The 20,693-nt window shown below is 40.6% G+C and overlaps 1 protein-coding gene across 2 annotated transcripts; it reads right to left on the reverse strand.

The window, feature by feature from the left end:
• Positions 1-2,583: 2,583 nt before the first annotated feature.
• Positions 2,584-20,408, reverse strand: map2k7 (mitogen-activated protein kinase kinase 7). Of its 2 annotated transcripts, XM_034203354.1 has the most exons (12): positions 20,210-20,406; positions 18,443-18,490; positions 15,207-15,351; positions 14,533-14,599; positions 13,281-13,394; positions 12,125-12,244; positions 11,782-11,889; positions 10,686-10,865; positions 10,484-10,564; positions 9,998-10,140; positions 9,517-9,562; positions 2,584-9,390 (listed from the first exon to the last, which is right to left on the reverse strand). In XM_034203354.1, exons 1-12 carry the CDS (start codon positions 20,331-20,333, stop codon positions 9,247-9,249), a joined length of 1,320 nt encoding a protein of 439 aa, XP_034059245.1. In that variant the 5' UTR covers positions 20,334-20,406; the 3' UTR covers positions 2,584-9,246. The 2 variants fall into 2 exon arrangements, with proteins under 2 accessions (XP_034059245.1, XP_034059246.1); XM_034203355.1 differs by lacking the exon at positions 18,443-18,490 and having other exon boundaries at positions 20,210-20,408.
• Positions 20,409-20,693: the final 285 nt, after the last annotated feature.

Here is a 20,693-nt window from a genome sequence, read left to right on the forward strand (position 1 = left end):
ATTTCATCTGAAATAACTGGCCAACTAGTTGGTAAGTCAATCAAAAGACACAAAAGTCAGAATCAATCAGAACCAAAGTAATCCCCTGTGTTTCATGACAACAAAACATCAAACATCATCAAACATCCTCTGTAGGCCTGTGTCTGGCTCCTCATGTCCTGTCAAGTTTGGCTGTTGAAAACAAGCAGTCTGAAATTCAACTCGAGCTTCAGGAACTTGCAGTTATTCATTTTCATTTTAACTAAACAAATTGCTTCACTTAAACAATGCAATAAGCTGCAGCACCATTTTAAATGAACATATAAACAGTTTTATACATTTATGCTTTCAGATTTTCCTGGAAGCCTTATGAAAAAGAAAAGCCACCTTTTCTAGAGGATTAAAATAAGAGTAAGTCAAGTGTTTATTAGTTGAGATAAGAGTCACTGATTAGCTGTGTGTGTGTGTGTGTGTGTGGTGTTAGGAATGCAGAGCCTCGTCTGTACCTGCAACAGGAGCAGGGGTGGGGCCCTGCCTATATGGGTCTGAGGGGGACATTTTACACAAAACTGTCTGTAGACAAGGAACAATGAAGCCAAAACGAAATTAAAGCATTATTCCTAATAACTGTTTTTAAATGTTTTAGAGGATAGTCAGTAGGTTAATGTTAATGCAAGCATGGGAATACAATGCCTTACATTGCCCTGCTGTACTTCTGCTATTGCATCTGTAAAAAACAAGTTTCATAGTAAATTATATTTACTTGTCAACAAAATACAACATGACCCAAACAAGTGCAAAATGTCTATCTGTATGTTGTCTCTGTCCAACCAATGAGCTTTTGGTTTAATTCTCTACCATATATGGTCATAGAGCAGAAAAGAAAATCAGAAAGAGCAGAGCGGTGGAGGGAGGCGTGCTCTATTGTTGTGTTTCCTCCGTGGTGTAAAGTTTCTTTTCAAACCCCGTCATTACCCACAGCCCCGTCCTCCTCCTGCTGTTTCAAATCTGTCATACATCTAGATGAGCTGATATAGAAATGTTGCCACAGCATGTCGCAACATGAATGAAACTGAGTAAGGACTCACACAGTGAGTGTTACGAGGTGTGTACATACACTGTGTTGTATGAATTTAGGCAATGAAATACCTCAGTAATATACATACACAGGGCCGTCCCTCCCTACAGGCACCTATGCGTGTATGCGGCGCAATTAGTGTGGTGTCGCCGCTGCGAGGCCCCACTAGCACCCGTCGTCGTCGTAGTCAGAGGGCCTCATCATATATCTTTGCGTGGGGCCTCCAGTTGGCCAGGGACGGACCTGTACATACACATTATTATTGTCCCTTCATTCAAAGCACTGATGCAGCTCTTTGTTCCAGGGAGATATCAAAACAAACTTGTTAAAATAAAAGGTTTACAATATACCAGACAGGTAGCTACATTATACTGAAATACAACATTTTGGTTTTCTGACTTTATTTCACTTGTCAGTTTCCATATTGCTAGTGTATATCGCAGTTAGCAAACAGTATGATTGCATTTTCTTGTGAAAAGAAAAACAAAGCGTCTATTCAGAGCTGAGATTGAGTCATGTCATTCTTCTTGTTGGTTCATTTCTGTTGTTACACCACCTCACATTTAAATAGCTTCCTGCAGCTCGCTCCAGGACAGGGAAACTCTCAGACGCCTTATGTCCTCAGTGTAAGAGATCATATTACTTTCTGCACAATAAAACACATCAACAGTGTGAAAATATGTTTTAAGTTAGAATATGCTTCTCATGTTTTACAAGTTTACAGAGGAGTGACAACAGAGTCAGGTCATGTCATGCAGATAGTTGTGGTAGATGCCAGACAGGGGGAAAGCGCAGAATGGAGGGTTATTTCAACGTGTTGGAGCACATCGGCCTGCGTGGGTTTGGTGGATTGAAGTAAGATTATTGTTGAGGTAAATTCAGAGACACTCACACACCTAAACTGGCCTTCCAAATCCACTCCATCCATCACACCTGCTGCAAAATACTACAAGACTTATTAGTGACAGCAGATTTAAAAAAGGCTGTAATGGAGGGATTAGATGTTTTTCATATATGCTTTTTCTGTGACACCAACCTGAAGGAGAAGGGCAGCCTGTTGTGGATGAAACTGTGAATTACAAGCTGAAGAGTGTCCACGTTTCGAGCTGCATGTTTAGTGTTGTATATGGAATAGAACTTGAGAAAATATAAAGGTCTACAGTTAATATGTGAAATCTATGTTTATTTGTTACTAGGTTGGCTACAGAGTCTGTTAAAACGGTTGTATAATTGATTATACTTATATAGTCAGTGTTCCCCCATGAAAGGCAGTTAAAAAATGTGTGGTTAAAAGGCAAATTCAAATAAATCTATGTAAATAATACCATTTAATGAGATTTTAAATGAAATAACCAATTTCAGTGCGTTATCTGTCTGTCTAACTATATATATATATATATATATATATGTATATATATATATATATATATATATATGTCTGTTTTTCTGTCTAAAGTCTGCTTCCAACCCTTCTTGAAACCCTCTTGCTTGAGAAGACAATACAAAAAGGAAAACATGACACATCACATTTTTATGAGTTTTTATTTATTTGATTTTTAGGTGTTTTATTGTTTTTTTTTCTCCAAAAAAATCCTGAGGTATTCACAATATAATGGCATTTATTCTGTTTGAAATGAGACTGGGGGGAGGGGGGGATCAAATACAGCCAGAAAACAAAACGAGAAACGGGCAGTAAAGCTGTTTCGATGATACAACTGTAAATAAATCCACGGTGTCGTACATAAAGGAGCCTTTGAACTGCAACAGTGGAGACTGAAGTCAATCCTCCCCCCGCCCTGCGAACTAGCATCATGCTATCTAGACTGCATTTAGGAAAACCAAGCATCAAACCTCAAAGATGTTTCAAAGCAGGGAGTGCAGGTTAATAACAAGCCAATCCGTCCACTATCATAGCAGTTATTATCAGCTGGAATACCTTCAACTTAAAAACACAAATCTAGTGTGCTTTGTATCTGGCATTCAGATTAAAAACCATCAACGTTTCAAACAATACAAGCTTTAACTGTGAGTTATTAGCAAAGCACTACAGTTCAAATACACCATGCTGTGGCTTCTTTAAACCAGTTTGTTTGTGCCTTCTGAGGGTAAACAGTAAACAAAGTCTGACAGTCAAGACAGAAACAGAAGCACCTCACTGTGCTGCAGGTTTCTACTTTACCTGTTACTCTAGACTGTACGTTAGTGTGATGCTTGAATACAATATTTAGCTTTTTGTACACAATGTAAAACTCCTCTACATTGAGTCCTGTTTGCCCTCCACAAAAAAGCAATACATACAAATAAAACAAACCAAAAAAAACATACAAATGACCAATAAATAAATATCAGTGAGAAAAATACACTGTTGAATAATTTTCTTGCTGTGTCACAGATCTATGATTGATAAAATAACTGCTGTGACTTAAAGAAAATAAGGAAAACACCCGATATTCTCCTGCACAACAATCCCAAATCTGCAACGCAAAACAAAAACAAAACAAAACCCATCACAAGTGCAACATCAGTCACGAGTCTCAGCATTAGGAAAGGAAAAATAAGCTCTGGTGTTCGACCAATCAGCTCAACACTACAGCATCAAACCAGAATGAATAAAAAAAAATCATGAAATAGAATCAAAAAATCAAAAAGCAGTGGGCAGGGATGAGAGGGAAAAATAAAGAAATTAAATAACAGCACACCATTTATGACCCAAACTGGGGTAACAAGAAATAAAACAAAGGAAAACAATACATAATAATAATAAAAAAATACTATTAGACTTTCAGCTCAGAGGTTGTCTTTACGTGGCGGTTTCAATACGGTGGCAGACACTACAGCGTAACGGTGAGGAGCCATTGCTCCACCTCGCCAGTAAAGGAAGCTCTGCACTGTCTGGGATCACCCATTTATTTCTTTGTTCAATTTGGTGTCATCTTTGCCCTGAATAATAATAACAAAAATAATAATAATAAAAACAGTAATCATAATAAAAAACAACAATGGACAAAAAATAAAAGCTAATAATAATGATCACCATCGATAAAGACTTTTGGTAGACAAAACTCACACGCGGCTAACTGAAAGAAACACACACGGCACAGGGTGAGGGGAAACAGGACGATCTCTAACAAACACTTTCTGCTAATAATGACACGGCTCCTGCTCCACCACGGTCCAAAGTGAAAACAAAAATATATATTGCAAACATTTCTTTTTTTTTTTTTAAAAAGGCAAAGAAAACAACTAAAAGTGTGTATTTTTCTAAATACACAATAATTCAACATTTTAAACACAAACATACGGAAATATGCGTAAAAATTATAAATAAGGATAAAGTTTTGTGCATCCCCGCCCAAACCCACCGGTGTCGTAGAAAGAAAACAAAAACAATGGCAGTTACAACGGAGACAATAACATGCAATTGATATACTTTACAGCATTGATCTGTATCTCCCCCAAAACTACAAACCCCAGTCTAACCCCGCGTCCCTCCCCGACCCAAATACAATCCTTAAATATTTGTCAGCTCATTCACAACACATCTCTCGCTCTCCCTCTACTCTTTAGCTGAAGGCGCTGTTTAAATCACACTGCGAGGGGGAGGGGCTCAAAAACTAAAACACACTGTAGCTAACTCCAGTTTGTTCGTAAATCTGTGAATGAACAGGAGGATTTCTCCCCCCATGGGAGCAAGCTGACATGCTTTGAATGACTGCATAGTGAAAATGATATTTGGTTTACTTACAGATGGTTTCACAACAAACACACACACCTCTGGCAAACTAAAATACACATAAAGCCACTATTGGCAGGAGCCAGCATTGCTGTGGAGAATGGGATGACTTTATACATTTTATGTGTGTGTGTTACAGATGTTTCCACACACACAGACACACACGGACAGCCATTCTGAGCACACCTGCCTTGACTGGTTTCACAGAGGTGTTGTGATGGTGTTTGCATGGAAATGCACACAAACAGAACAGAAGAGTGAGTGTGTGTGTTTTAGCAAAATAAACATCAGCTTAATAACAGAGCACAGCAGGAGACTGGGTGCTGCTCCGTGTTCAGACACACGTACAGAGTTTATGATCTAGAGTTTTAGACAAGCTAGCAAGCTAGATAAGTTCCAGGTCGTTTAAAAATATTAGCTCGCAAAGTATGTGCATCTCGGGTTAACACAGGTTAACTTGTATTACGAAGTTGACTCATGGTTAATCACCAGAATAACCAGTCCTGCATCTGGTGGGGTATCTGCAAACATGTGTGTGACGGGAATAACATACATTTATATTCATTCATAGGCACGTGTAAAAACAACAAAATGTGGACAGACAACATGAAATATGTTGTTTTTCTAGAGATATGTCAAATTAAAATAATGGTGCAGGATGTTTAACAACTGGATCAGCTAATTTTATTAAGCATAATCAGCAGCCATATTGTGAAGGACTTTCTGCCCTGATTGCACGGAAACTCTCAATCACCATCCTCTACAGTGGTATCGGGCAAAAAGGGTAAATTCTCCCCAATCTAACCAGAGTAAATATCAATCATTCTAGAGCAGTGCTTCTCAAAATGTGGTCCGCGGACCACTGGTGGTCCGTGAGCGCCCCCTAGTGGTCCGTGAGTATATCGGTAACATTTGAAATAAATAAATACATTTGAGTTTTCCGCACTCTCGCGGGAATATCTCCGCAATGGCGCGAGGTTAAGTTTCACTTTCTATTGCATGATAAAGCCCAGCGCAACACCTTCATCACACATGTTGCCACTTGTTTGTACCATTTTCAGGCGATTTGTAATCTGTTCAAAAAACACAATGTGTCTTTTGATATTTGTGGAGTTAGGTGGTCCGCGAGTGTTTTTTTATTGGTTAAGTGGTCCTTGGTATGAAAAAGTTTGAGAAACACTGTTCTAGAGGGTTTGATTAAAACGCAGTAAGTGTGTTTAATCGCACTACCTATATTAACGGGGTCAGGGCTTAACCTGGAGATAATGTGGTCAACGGATCATTTTTACACTCTTCCAGCTGTACTTAAAGGGACACTGTGTTTTATATATATTTAGTTTTACTTTACTCATCAGTAGTAGTATGTCTTCTCTGGAACTGGAGGGAGATTTTCTAAATTTAAAAAGTATCATGGATAATATAGAAAACGCTATAATTGGCCTGGCTGATATTAGCTTATATGTACTGTATGGATAGATCAGTTTTCATCATTTAGATTTAAAGTGAGCATCAGATGAGATGGGCCTCTGTTTTAAATAAGTGCACCAGTCTCCCCCTGTACAGTATAACACACACTCAGCACTACTACAGTACAGCGCCCCCCCCCTCTCCCACTAGCTATAGATTTCATATATATATCATAGCAGAGAGTAATCAATTATAAGGTCAATAACAATAGTCATAACAATTACACGCTTTTGTATTTACGTTGAGTTTTGACACCTTTGGTGTGAACTGTCATGTTGTCAAGCCTGCAGGCGACCTGTGGACAGATGGAGGGACGGGGGGACAGGACACAAAGCATCTGGACAGACAGACCTCCCCTCTAATGATAAACTGTACAGTTTAGTGTGACGTCAGGAAATAAAGGATGAACTACTTCCATTACACATAGAGCTACATTTGAGGTGATGTTAATATTTTAGTTAGTACTTTTTATAAATCCAACCTCCCACACTTTCTCTTCTTCTCCCTCTCCCACTTGCTTTCTCTCTCTTCAGACTTTCTCTGTATTTGGTAACACGTTGCATTATTTTACTTATTTGGCTTCAAAAAAAGAATAAAGTATTTGTCCTTTGGGGAAAAGAAGTGACAGCAGCGTCTAAAGCAATAAAAAGTAGCAGCAGTAGCAATGTAAATAAATAACATTGTTTCAACGGTAAACATCATAAACACAACACGCTAACTCACTCGCTAAAATCATAATTGGTAGGTTGGTGTAACACCATGAAAGCTTTTTACAATAACCAGCTAGCCTGTTTCCTCTCTCCTTATTCACACACTTACTTCCTGTCCTCCACCTCGCCTCTGACTATTCCCAACTTCCAATCCAACTTCCTTAAATCTCCCCGTCTACTTCTCACCACACTATCGCCTCCTCTCGTTTAGCTCTCCCTCTCCTTTTCTGACATCTCTCTCTCCCTCTCTCATACTTCACTTTTCCTCTCTCTATCGTCGCCATTTCGCACTTCTCTGTGTCTAGCAGTGATTTGGTTTTCTGAGTGACGGGGGAGTCTGCATATCTAGCAGGTTTCGGCTGTTGCCCGTCAAAAGGACTCTAGTCAGTCAGTCTCTGAAGACCTGCACTCAAAATGTGTACATCTACACATCTCAGTTTCAAACACATGGACCTGTTCAGGTGAGCTGGACACAGTCAATTTTATCTTTACAATCTTCTAGTTCAGGGGTCTCAAAGTTCAGTTTCCCACTGGCAGGGACGCTTCTCCAAGCTTTCTGCATAAATGCTAACAGCAGTGCAGCGCTGAACGCATGCGTGCCATTGGTCTTAGCCTATGACAGCTGGTTTGGGACTACTTGATTCATCAATTAGTCGGTCGATGACAAAAATATTCTAAAACCATTTAAATAATTAAAGAAACATTTCTGAAGGTTTTCTGGTTTCAGTATTGCCAGAATACAAGATGAACTGCTTTTCTTGGTTTTAAAAGATAACAAGGATATAAGGATTTGGAAATAACTGTTTGACTGAATTATTAAAGTAAAGATTAGTGATTCAGAGATACTGAATAAATCCTTATTTGCAATCCTGGGAAAACAATCTTTAAAACTAAAAGACTATGAAGGCAAAAAGCAGCTATAAGACCGAACAGCCATATTTAAGAATCAACTCTCAACATGTGGGCAGCTTTACTGGATCTGAGGCTTTGAGACCCCTGCTTCATAAAGATGTCTCTGTGGTTTCTGAAATGTTTGCAGGAGCAGGTCTAAATCTTTTGGCTCCACCAACAACAACCTACATGCAGCCTTTGGTCTGGTCACCCTGTGGAGCACTACGTCACAGTAAACAGCAGAGGCCGACAGAGAGGAAGAGGTAGACAAACTCAGAGTAAGAAAATGCTCCACAGGTTTTAACATCTTCCTCTTTGTACAAGATAAGCTCCTAACCTCTCCCTCGTTTCTCTAACTTGTAACAGTTATTCAAACAACCAAGAGTACAACTCCCTCCTTCTTCCACTTTCTCTGCTTCTCTCTCCCTTTCTCACTCGTTGGTTCTCTTCTTAGCATCCCTCCATCTCTTTTAGTTTAGCTATGTTATTCTAAACACAAAACCAAACCAACTCCTCTACAAAGCTAGAATGCAACACTAATTTTTTTGTAAGTATTTTTCATTGTGTTTTTCCCAATTGTGCAGCTTCTAAATACACGACGATACGGGTAACCTAAACATTACTCATATCAAAATGAATGAAAGTTACTATACTTAACATGTTAAAATTAAGCACCGCTAACAGATGAATTTATTATGGTGCGAGTGTAACAGCTGTAGTGTGAAGGTGAATAAATGGCTAGTAGATATAATCTCACTTTTGAAAACAACCAGTGACTGTGTCTTGATATCCATCCATACACACACACACACACACACACACACACACACAAACAGATTCAGCCTGAGAATGTGTGATAATAGAAACCTGAAGAGTCATAATTGCACGGGACATTTATGTGTCCTCAGAAAGGTTTTTGTACAAGAAAGATTCATGTTTGCTAATGTAGCATATGCTTTGTTCCAGTGTAGTGACTACTCTGTTCCAACGGCTTAGATCGATGCTGAAGACATGTAGGTGAGAAACTAAATGACACGTGGAGGACATGTAGGAACACAGTTTGTATGCAAGTGTGTGGCTATAACACACACTATGCTGTGACGTAATGATAGTGTGACGAGACAGTGTGTAAACAAATGAAGCTAACTACAGTGTGCACATCGTTTTCTCTACCCCCCCCCCCTTCCCATGTCTGCCTGTCCAGATTCAACACACTGAGAAACAGAACACCTGTGTCATCCGTCCGTCCATCCCTCCATCGAGGCTCCGCCCCCCCTCTGTGGGCTCTTCAGGGTCTCTGGTGGACAAATGGACAGGCTGGGTCTAACGCTAGGCTTAGCTGCTAACGCTGGGCTAGACTAGGGCAGACTGAGCCGGGCTGGGCTAGGCTACCTACTGAAGAGCGAGTGGAGCTGGTGCTGGTGGCTGTAACACTGGCTGCTGCGGGGCGACTCGGTGCGGTCCATCACCGCCTGGAACCAGCCGGCCACGTCCACGTCCACCACCTCGTAACGCCGGATGAAACTATGCTCCTGGATGAGGAACACGAGGAGATACAGAGAGGAGGGGGGGGGGGGGGGTTTAGTCACATTGAACCATTTTGTCATTTGGGTGAATCTCAGCAAAATGTTTGTTGCTCATTATGACGAGTCTCTTACCAACAGCGTGTGGTATTTTGGCCTTTTTCTGTGATCCTTTGTGAGGCTGTGGAAAGACACACAAATAAAGCTTCAATAAGACGTTTTAAATACACATGACATATTTGGAAGGAAAGGCAAGTCTCTTTACAGAACCTGCTCAAGGCAGGAATGTTTTGTTGTTGTTTAGATTCAAGATTCAAAGTCATAGGCACATAAGTGTAGAAACGGCAATGAAAAACATATGACCCGAGCTCCTCCAACAATGCCACATAGTTATATAATAAAATACAAACATAAAAGATAGTGCATAAAGTCTTTATACACATAAATAGAATATGATATATACATATATATTTAAATATTGTTTATTACAGTGAACAAGATCAAATAATCTATAAGCACCTTCTCCAGTTCTGGATGTAATTATGTGTTCAGTTATGAAACCACCACCTGATGACCTGAGAGTTCAAATTAGTAAAAGAGTGGGATCTGTACTCACCAGTCTTTGACGAAGGACTGGAAGTCGAGGGAGAAGCCCATGCCGAGGGGCAGCAGAGGAGGGTCTTCCTGCAGCACTTTGGTCAGAACCTCAAAGTCTGTCTTACAGTTCTTGTAGGGAAACTGTCCCGTGGCCAGCTCCACCTACAGGACACACAGAGCCGTTAACATCCACAATGAAGCAGCACCACCTCTCCCTTTATGCCTATAATGAGTTCCACACAGGGATATCATTTATACCCAAACATAATAAAAGGTAACACAACAAATAATAAGGTAGAGAAACTAGTCATTCACAATGATTTGTTCAATATGCATGGTTTTTAGATGTGTTGCTTATTTCGTACATTGACACGCTTAAATGTTTTACAAAACATGTAAATACATCATTTGAATCCAATATACTGGAGGAAGAAGTACCAGAGCTAGCTCCAATTTTAAGGGCAAGTACTTTTATTTTATTGTAATAAAATGAGAAAAGCTTTACCAGAGAGATGCCAAGGCTCCACACGTCTGCTCGGATGTCATAGTCAGGTTTGGTGGGATCTGGAGGGTCTATTCTCTCAGGCTGCAAGAACACGAGAACAGGTGTTATCGTAATTCAGTTTTGTGTTGGACAGGATGTGATCAACTTAATGTTAGAGATACTTGATGTGTCTTAAGAGCAGTGTGTGTGAGTTTTGACTCACCGCCATGTAGGCAGCACAGCCGGCGCTGCGGGTCTTGGCTTTGGAGTCGACGAGGCGTCCGCTGATGCCGAAGTCACACAGTTTGATCTGACCTTTATCGTCCAGGAGGATGTTGGAGGGCTTCACGTCCCGGTGGATGACACCGTGTTTGTCTTTCAGGTACAGCAACGCCTTCACTATCTGGAGAAGAAACGCACAGCACAACAAATTAGAACAGAACAGGTGAGCAGTGTTGCACTTTCTCATCTGCAGTGTTCATACAGAGGTTACAAAATAAACCCAATCACGAGGCATCCCGCTAACCCTTACCCTAACTCTAGCTTCAGACAGACATAGCCAAACTCATCAAAATCATCTAACCAAGCTAAGGGCTCCAAAGTACACAACGAGCAAGTGTCCTCATTAAGTAGCAAGTGCTATGTGAACAAACCCCTGCAACATCAACTAATAACATTAAATAATAACAAATGAATAACATCAAACCTCAAAATACAATGTTATGTCTTGAGGAGACTGAAGTCTTTTGGACAAAATGTCCTCTCCATTAAAGGCAGCTCACTCTGGAATAGCCTCCCAACTGAGATACGGGATTGTCCCTCTCTCAGTAGCTTTAAAGGTCAACTCCAACAATGGTTGAGAAACAAACATCCGTGCAATCACTGCTAAATGCACTTTAACACAGGGGTACTCCTCTTGCACTTTATGTAGCTCTTTTACCTTCTCTTGCACTTTATATATCATAGCTGCTACATTGTACTGCCATGTGGTAAATGCTTGTATGCTGCTCATGCTCTTCCTGCATGTCATATATTTATTTTTGCTATGTATATAAATGTCATGTTCTTATATGTCGTATGTGACGGGACTACCGATGGAAATGAGCTCAAAGCTAAAATCCGGCTCATTTACACTTGTAAGCATTATTTCTTTTTAAAGTGTTCATCAATGTGCACTGTTCAAAGAAACGATTCAAATGAAAAATGTGGTTCTATGTTTTTCTGTATTGGAAAATACTTGAATAGTGAAATTAAAGCACATTGTGTGAATGTTGCATCTGCGTGGGAGTGTGTGGGAGTGTGTGTGTTTTTCCACTTACTGCTACTGTCATCTTCCCGAGGATGCGCTCCGGCATGGGGCCCTGGATTCTCTTCTTCAGCTTCTCAGCACACGTTCCCATCAGCTCCATGGCAATGAAGACATCCGTCTGTACACACACATCATTTAAAAACACATTTACCAAACACATTCCCCTTTTAGTGGTTCAGTTGAGGAGGGGGCACGGGGGTAAAAGGAGTCCGATTGCATGCAAATATAAAAATAAACCAGAGGCTCCAGTTGGTTTGGGGAGACTGCATTTAGCAGTGGAAGTGCTCCGATTCCTCCCGTGCTACTATTTGTTGTTAAGAATAAACACTGAAATGTATTTTGGGGACACCCACGTTGGTAACTATGGCGCCATAGCACTGGATGATGTAGGGGCAGTCGTGACTCTTCAGCACCACGTCCAGGTCCATCAGGATCCTCTTGTTCTCATCTTTGTTTCCTGTACGGCGCATTTGCTGGTGACACACACAGAAACAAGCCATTAGAAAATGACAAAACAAAGACCCCTCTGGTGAGCTGACTGCCTGGTTGTTAAACAGCTCAGTGGGCTATAATTAAGACGTCTCTTCATTAAGAGGGCTGTTATGTGAGGTTATTAGTGCCACCGTGTTGGGAAATTAGCCACAATCCAAACACAACGGGAAGTCAGAGAGCTAAGCCGGGGTTAGCATCGCGCTCCTGCTGAATTGTATTCACGTTTACTGGTGTTTTAGAGTTCATGTCTTTATGATCCTCGGCCTTTAGGGACCTTTTTGGTTGCATTTTGAAAATAGGCCTTAAGTTAATACATAACCATTGCACTCATTACAATTTGTTTCCTCATATGGTCAATTTGACATCATTAGTAAAGCATAAATAACTAAAAATAACTATAAATTGCTCATGTAAAGAAGACGTATGGCATGTTTAATGACACTGGCTACCTGTCTAAATTAAAATTGTGCGAGGGGTGCTGTCATTCATTAGGAAATCCATCTTTCAATTTGTTTTGCACAGCTTAAATACAATAGTAACTCCAGCAGCTTACAAAGAATGCTAAGGATTAATTGTGTGAATGAAAAAAGTAGTTCATCTTTCTGTACAGAGTTTACACAACACACAGTTTAGCTGTTACCAACTCCCATCAAAATTCACCTTATTGAAAAAGCTTCAAAATGGAAATCACATTTACATTAGGTAATATAAAGATGTTTCCTATTTGTTGTGCCTCTGTATTATTAAATAATTGTTCTCTTGTTAACATTTCCTGTCTAGATTTTGACACATATATTTGTACATCGCAAATTGACAATCAATCTCAACAGCTGTAGGTGATGGGACCCTATAGCCATAACACTTTTGCCACGGGGAAATATGAAATCTTAACCTAGGAGATTTAATTTCACAGAAAAGTGGAGGATTCAAATCCTCTCTCTGTACGTTTGTTCTGTTTAAACAAATAAGAAGCAAGTCCTGATGAATGTGTGGTGTAAACAGAGTGCAGGGTCTTACTTTCACAGCGATGACATGGGCGGTCTTCTTGAATCGCACTTTGAAGACTTGTCCGCAGGTCCCACTGCCGATCTCCCCCTCACTGATCAGGTCTGTCACCTCTGCTGGATACCGCTGTGGACGGGCAAAGGAACAGAGAGAAATAAGTCTTTAGATTATGCTACATTTGGATTTACTGGTTAAAATGTTAATGTTGTCTCTTTGCGATATCCCCGAGCTGAAAACAGATGAGAGGCCAATTCAGATGTTCTGCTTCGTAAGGCAACAGCAAACCCCTCTGGGCCATTTAGTCACAAATGTTTTGATGTGTAATTAAGCTGCTCCCCCATTGGCCCCGCCTAAGAATACCATGACACAGCGGGAAGATAAATATATTTCTTTGCTTTGCTAAAACTAATTATTTGTGACTGAAATGAGAGTGACGATTGGTCAAGCAATTGACGTAGAAACCCCTCTGAGCTAATGAGAATAAGTAACAACAATCAGGAGTAGATCATGTTCTCGGGCATCTTCAAACCCTGACAGGCACTGACTGTGAAACGGGAACTGAAGGCTAGAAGAGGGAGAAAAACAAACTTAAAGAATTGGGGCCGAGCCATAGCTAATCTAAATGTTATCTTGTTAGCCATAAACAAATACCCATCCAAACTGTTTTCATAAGAATCTGTTTCTTGTAAAGGAGAAGCAAAATGCCAGGGGCTGTTCTTTCCCTTCATAGAGATTCTCTGCTCTCCTCAAAGACACTTCAGTAGTCTGGTATGGATGTTTGCTTTTATAGGGCTTTGACCTTGACCTGGGTTGTCTCTGTTTTCAAGAGGTCCAGACATTACAAACTGGTGACTGTAGTCAAATAGAAGTAACATTTGTTGGGGACTTTTTTCAGCTGTGGAATAATACACATTTACTGCTTTTGGGAGTTTTTACAGGAGCAGGTTGGACTACTACTGTATGCGGGACTGAGTCATAATAAATGACAGTCTTCATGTCCACAGTACACAGTAGAAGGAACATGTTACCCCGTGTGGCACATTAATGTGTTTTTAAATTGTTTTTGGAGAACAAAATAGGTCAAATAAAATACATCCAATGTACTAGGATGTCTAAGTTGTTTTTCTGGTGGAAGATTTGCTGACCATAACCATGTATCACCTGCCTGATGATCTCTCACCCTGGTTTTCAGTTATGTATTTAACAAAGTGTATGGAATCAACATTTTTCAGACTACAGAAAGTCAACATGTGTCACATCTCACCGTGCCGTCGATCTTCAGGTAGCCCGTCTGTTTCATGATCTCCTGCAATTTCTGGTCTATCTCTGCACTGTGGGGACAAAAGACACCGTGTGAGAGGGTGCAGAAGCTACAGTACGTATGTTTCAGTGTAAAACTCCCATAGCAACATAAGAGAGGCTTCTGACTCACAAATGGATGCTGTGTGCATTTCTGTACACACTTTAAACCCACACACAAGTGTAGATGTACTCCGTGAAACACAACCTGCTTTTCTTTAGATGACCTTTTGTCCGGCCCACTTTCCATTTTTAATGTTGTTCATGTGACGATCTTGTTTGTATTATGTGAGATCACTGTAACTATTTTGTCTCTTTATATTTATAATTCCTCTGTACTAAATATTTCTTCATAATTATTTTCAACCAGATAGTTGTGACTCAACAGTAAGACTGGCTGACTTTCGTTAAGTCATTGCTCATAATAATTGTACTAATCACTTTCCCAGTTAAGTATTTTATTCAGAAAACAAAAATAAAATGTAAATGTAACCACATATTAACCAACATCTCACAACAGCAGTAAGTCTTTGAATTATATACAGGCAATTATCGATGCTGCATAAACAGTCATTTTAGACTAAAAACTTCAGTTTCTAGTAGTAATTAATCTATGAACATCATCACGTGTGCACATACTTCTCTAAGCTCTTCTGCAGGGCGTAGGGAGGGGTGGGCAGCGTGAGCATGTGTCGCGGGCGGCTGGGGTACGGGTGGTGCTGAGGGGAGCTCTCTGAAGACGAGGAGCGGCTGCCTCCATCGTTGGCCAGTGGCAGCTGGAGCGCTGGGGGGGGGGGGGGGGGGGACATGACACATTAGAAACAGACAGGAAAACGGAGCGAGTGGTACAGTGCGTTTTGCACCCGAGGCCAGCATGCCAGAAGGTGTAAACGCATGCATTTACTGACTGCCTCATTTCAGTGGTTTAAAGAGGTCTTGCACAAATAGAGAAGGAGGTAATGTGTTTTATTTGCTTTGTTCAACACATTTCAGTGTTTAAATTGACTTTGTATTTCCATTTTGAAAATCTGGGCTTCAGGTTCTTTTTTGCACAATTGAAAGTGATTGAGAAATCCTTTGGAATGATCGTATCCTGTGTAGTATCAAGGAAAAAGGGTTCCCATGAGACAGCCAGGGAAACTGGCCTGTGCGGGGTCAAAGTGTTCTTTCACCACAGCCCTGCTATCTACACCCTGGGTAGGATTTAACCAGCATATGAACTTGACTTGTTTTCATTTCCCAGAAGTTACAGCTTTGTTTTTATTTCGCTGATGTCCCGACCTAATGTTAAAACAAACAGGACGGTTATCTCACAGCAAAAGCAACACCATTCTCAGGCAGGGGAGAGAGCACAGGGTTAGCCCACAGCTTGGGAGGTACAGTTTGGGGATGTGGATGTCGACAGTTCACTTTTAAAGGAAAACTATGGTTTATTAATACTTGGGTTTTGTTCATCAGCTGTAGCCTTGGCTTATATTATGCACTGTACACACGAAAAGGACTGCTGAGATCTCGGCAAAAATACAAAGAAAAGACCAATAAGGAAAGCAGTACAGGGCTTCAGTTGTAATCAACCACATGGATTTGAAATCCAAAGTGAGCGCAACCGTAATATTTATAATTATCACTGTACAAGAAAACTTGGTGTGTGTCAAACAATTTGTCAAAGTTAGTCAATTTGGGAAATGAACTCGATGTTTACAACCTACAGTTTGGGTAATCATTTCAAATAGATGTATGTATGTACACTAACAGAACGGATAGCCTAAGTAATGAAAATACAACCCAGATTGTAATAAACTGCAGTTTGACATAACATCAACTGATTCCCCTAAACTATTTGATAAACAAGACGCCATATTGACTGGCTGTTGCAACATGCTGCCAGCCCTGTAGGTCTAACTCGTTCATTCAAGGACAAGTTAAGACTCAGCTGACCTTGTATATCAGGTGTACGTGCAAGCACGGACTCATTTCCAAATTGTGATGTAAAAGAATTTCAGGAAAACAATCTCACGTGATGATAGCACAGACCTGTCATGCGACCAAATTAAAAGACTATGTGTGCGTTCCATAACCCATAGTAGCATACTTTTTAGTATCCTTGAAAAAGTGAAGTTCTAATACATAGTATGTTAAATCCAAGAAGCAAAAAAATACCAGGAAGCCATATTGCATCATTTTGCAGTACGGAATCTGGCCTGCTTTTCTGTCTATTCTGACTCGCAATCCTTTGTGAAGGGGATATATTAGAAGGACAATGTTATGAAGAAACCGTCAACATACTAAATGCGACAGTACATGCTCTGTCAGGGAAGCTGTGAAATATTTAGAAAGTAAAAAAGAAAAGTATGCCATTTAGAAAACAGCGTCTGACTATGTATTTAAGGAGTTTAGTTTTCATTCATTATCATCAATTTCACAACAGCAACTTTTTACACGTTTGGAACCAATTTGCAAACCCTAAGAGAACCATGCAGCCATTATTAATATTAATATGATTAACATTATGTTTGTAGTAGAAGGCTGGCATCTCTTCTGAGAAAACCAGCAGGTGTTTTATATCCACGAGTCACCTGTGGAGGGATGCGCCTGTAAGGGGAGAATCAGTTAGTGAAGGAGAGGAGGGGTTAGTGTGGGGAGGAAGAAGGACCCAGGCAGTCTTTGGCACAGATTGCATCTCCATAGCTCGGCTGGCTCCAGATGAACGGATGTGAGGACAGACGGGCAGACAGACAAGGAGACGAACAAACACACAAATACTCGCAGGCACTGCTGCACCGCCTCCAGCTCACACAGTGCTGCTGCAAAAAGGGAGGAGGCGCAAGGGGGGATGCCAGAGGATGAATAAGAGACAAACAACATCAAACAGAGAGAGAGGAGAACTTCGGCCAAAACTGCATAGCACAGACTAAGCTGGAAGTCAGACAGTCAGTCAGTCAGACTCGGACAGGAAGTCTTCAGGCTCCACACACAGAGAGAGAGAGAGAGAGAGAGCAGCCAGAGTGTTCACTCCTGCAGACGGACCAGTGGGGATGCTGGATTAGAGACTGTGTCGGACAAAACACAACCCAAAACATTGTGTCGTGCAGAAAAGCTACATGCACCATGATCTCTGCCTCCAGCAAAACAAAGGTTAATTATCTGACGCACGTCCACACAAACACACACTGTGGACATCAACACACACCAACACTGCCCTGCCACTGGCACAGACTCACGGTGAGAGAGGAGTCAGAATGGAAAGACAGAGAGGATGTGATTCGAGGGGAGGTGTAAATAACTGCTCGGCTAAAATATCAGAACTGGTTTCACAGACATAGATTTAGTTTCAACCCGTTAGCAGAAGGTCTTATTAAAACGTCAGACACTGTTGTCAATGTATTTCTAACATTCAAGAAATGTAAAACCAGTCAAATGTTTTAACTAATCAGGCAGATGTACTTATGGGCCTTTGTGATCCACGTATTTCATTTATCGTTGTTGTACTTCTACAAACATTTGAGATGTACATCTAGATTTGTTAGAGAGAGTTATTGACTATTATAGTCTTTTGTTCAGGCATTTCTCACAGTCTTTTTAGTATTTTTAATAAGACTGAATGTAAGAAACGATCATTCAAGTGTAAAGAAGACACATGAGTAATTGCAGTAAGTGAAGAGCAGTATTGAGAGCCTAATGCAGGAGTTAAAATATGGCACTAAACTTAACTGGGCAAAATGTAAGGAGCTGGATGGCCTGTGTTCTTCTCTGATAGGTTAAAAAAATAAGAAAGATAAGGGAGGAGGGGATGGGGGGTGAAACGGGGGACGGAGGTGTTGGGGGAGAGAGAGAGAGAGGTGCAGTGGCAGAGAGAGCGATGGATTGAATGATACCTGCACGCTGGGAAGGGGCTGGAGCAGGACTGAGCTGGATCACGATGACTAGACAGAGGAAAGAAAATATACACACACACGCAAATTACTGCACTGTACGACTAACACGATCAGACACACACAAGCATACACACACATCTCTCGAAAAATTATACAAATACACGGAAAAATACATTCTGACTCTTGTATGAGTTCTGTGTTCTCTTCACACAAACACATCTGAGTTTTTTTCCCCCAAAAAAACATTTTGATGTGGTTTGGTAATATAATGGCTGTTATCCGATTAACTAAATCAGATGGTATTGAGGCATTACTCCTTTTTGGCATAGGAGAATCATTCTATGGCTTGGATTAAAAGGCAATACTTCTTCTTTTTGAGAAGTTTCAAAAATTGAAAGCTAAAGTAACCTCTAAAAAACACATTTCAAACAAAAGGCACAAAAGCAGATTTGTGGTCAATGTCTCTTCAACCTCATGAATAGACAAGTGATCTGTAGGAAAGAATGATCTTTAAACAGTCAGTGAGCGAACAGGGTTTCTGATATCGGTGACAAGCAGTTTTTAAAGTCCAATATGTTGCCACAGAGTTTGTTTTGGTGTAACATGTCAGTGCAGGCATGATGTTGCAGCACTGAACGAGCCGGGCTGTCTAAAGAGATTTTCATTGTTTTTTAAAGCTCTCTCTGACAGTGAGCTATTACGGATCATGATTGTGGAACATTCTCCCAGAAGACCTGACTGTCATACTTTAAAGAGCAAAGTCAAGACCCACCTTTTTAAATTTGGTTTATAACAGAATTTTATTTTATTATTATTCAATTTAAATTGTATTCTTTTTTAAATATTTGATTCATGTTTGATTCAGTCCTGCATTGGTATTAAGTGTTCTTTTTTAATCACAAAGCTGCTACTCTGGATATACCCGAGAAGGGGGAAATAGTATTGTTACTACTTTTTGTAAATTGGCTGTTTTTGGTTTGTGAAGCACTTTGAGTTACATTTGTGTTTGAAAAATGATAAATAAATAAAGTTTGATTTGATGATTTTCTTCTCAGGGCCCAACATTACAGTTTCACCATATCTTACAAAACTCATATGTACTGACAACTGTAAAGGGTTTTATGACAATAAGTCTGTAGCAGACTAAAATCCAACCACCATATGTAAGAAGTAGTTTATAAAGCTTAAAGATATAACCAACGCCTGGCAACGTCTGTAGAACGTTAGCTAACAGAACTGATAGCTCCCACACATTAGCGTCTGTTTCGTCAAGGGTCAAAACTGCCACTGAAAACTGACTTTGCCGCAGGAGACACAAGCAAACACGCTGCTTAATAATAACGTGAAACTTCAGATACACTACAGATAAATGGCATCTCCATTATATTTCACAACGAGGTTGAACACTACATCAGATTTGACGATGGGCCCTGCCACCGACTATCACTCATATTGCTAGCTTGTTAGCATAGCTTGTTTGACAGGACAGTCAGAACAGATTTCGGGACGTGACTGCCAGCGAAACATTTGATGACACCACTTTATTTGTGATTTTATTTTGCCTCACCCACTATAGAAATTGTCCTACTTGTTAAGTAAGTGATTCGATGGTCAAATCAAACGACTGAGCTGAGTCGGTGTTTGTTTATGTAGCTAGCCTGTTAGCATGTAGCAGCATAACACCCCCTCCTCCCTCCGCCTCTCCGATCTTTCCCCCTGCTATTCTGCCCGTTACCGACACCCCGGTGCTCCCCGGTGGACACTCACTCGGCCTCGGACGTGATCTCTGCGGACTCATCTCGATGTTAAGGTCGATTCTCCTGCGAGCTTCTTCATTTTCTTGCTTTAGTTTCTCCTCGATTCGCGACAACCTCTTTTCCAGCGACGACATCTTGAAAAATTGAGCACCATGTAGTTCCCAGCAGCGCTCTCGACTCCCTCTCCGGCAGGCAGGCAGACTGGACCCACACACACACACACGCGCTCGCACACACACACACACGCACACGCACACGCACGCACGCACGCACACACACACACACACACACACTAAACTGATCAAATGAATAGTAATTTACCAATTTATTTCGTACGGATATGATTATTGAGGAGGAATATCATGTACTTATCAACTCCTAATCAACTAACCCCTTGCCCTTATTCCTCCTAGCTTAGCACTTTCTACTTTTGTTATTATTTAGTTTTACTTGCTTGTAAGCGCTTTGAGCACCAGGAAAAGCGCTTTATAAAT

Source organism: Gymnodraco acuticeps, unplaced genomic scaffold, assembly GCF_902827175.1.
Source record: "Gymnodraco acuticeps unplaced genomic scaffold, fGymAcu1.1, whole genome shotgun sequence".
Classification (NCBI taxonomy): Eukaryota; Metazoa; Chordata; class Actinopteri; order Perciformes; family Bathydraconidae; genus Gymnodraco; species Gymnodraco acuticeps.

Bases quoted from the DNA above. Each gene is read 5' to 3' on its own strand.
- map2k7 (XM_034203354.1), bottom strand. From the start codon at position 20,333: ATGTCGTCGCTGGAAAAGAGGTTGTCGCGAATCGAGGAGAAACTAAAG. The intron at 9,563-9,997 runs GTGAGTACAGAT...GTCTTTCCACAG, and splicing joins CAGTCCTTCGTCAAAGACTG to CCTCACAAAGGATCACAGAA. The intron at 9,391-9,516 runs GTAAGAGACTCG...TTCCTCATCCAG, and splicing joins CAAAATACCACACGCTGTTG to GAGCATAGTTTCATCCGGCG.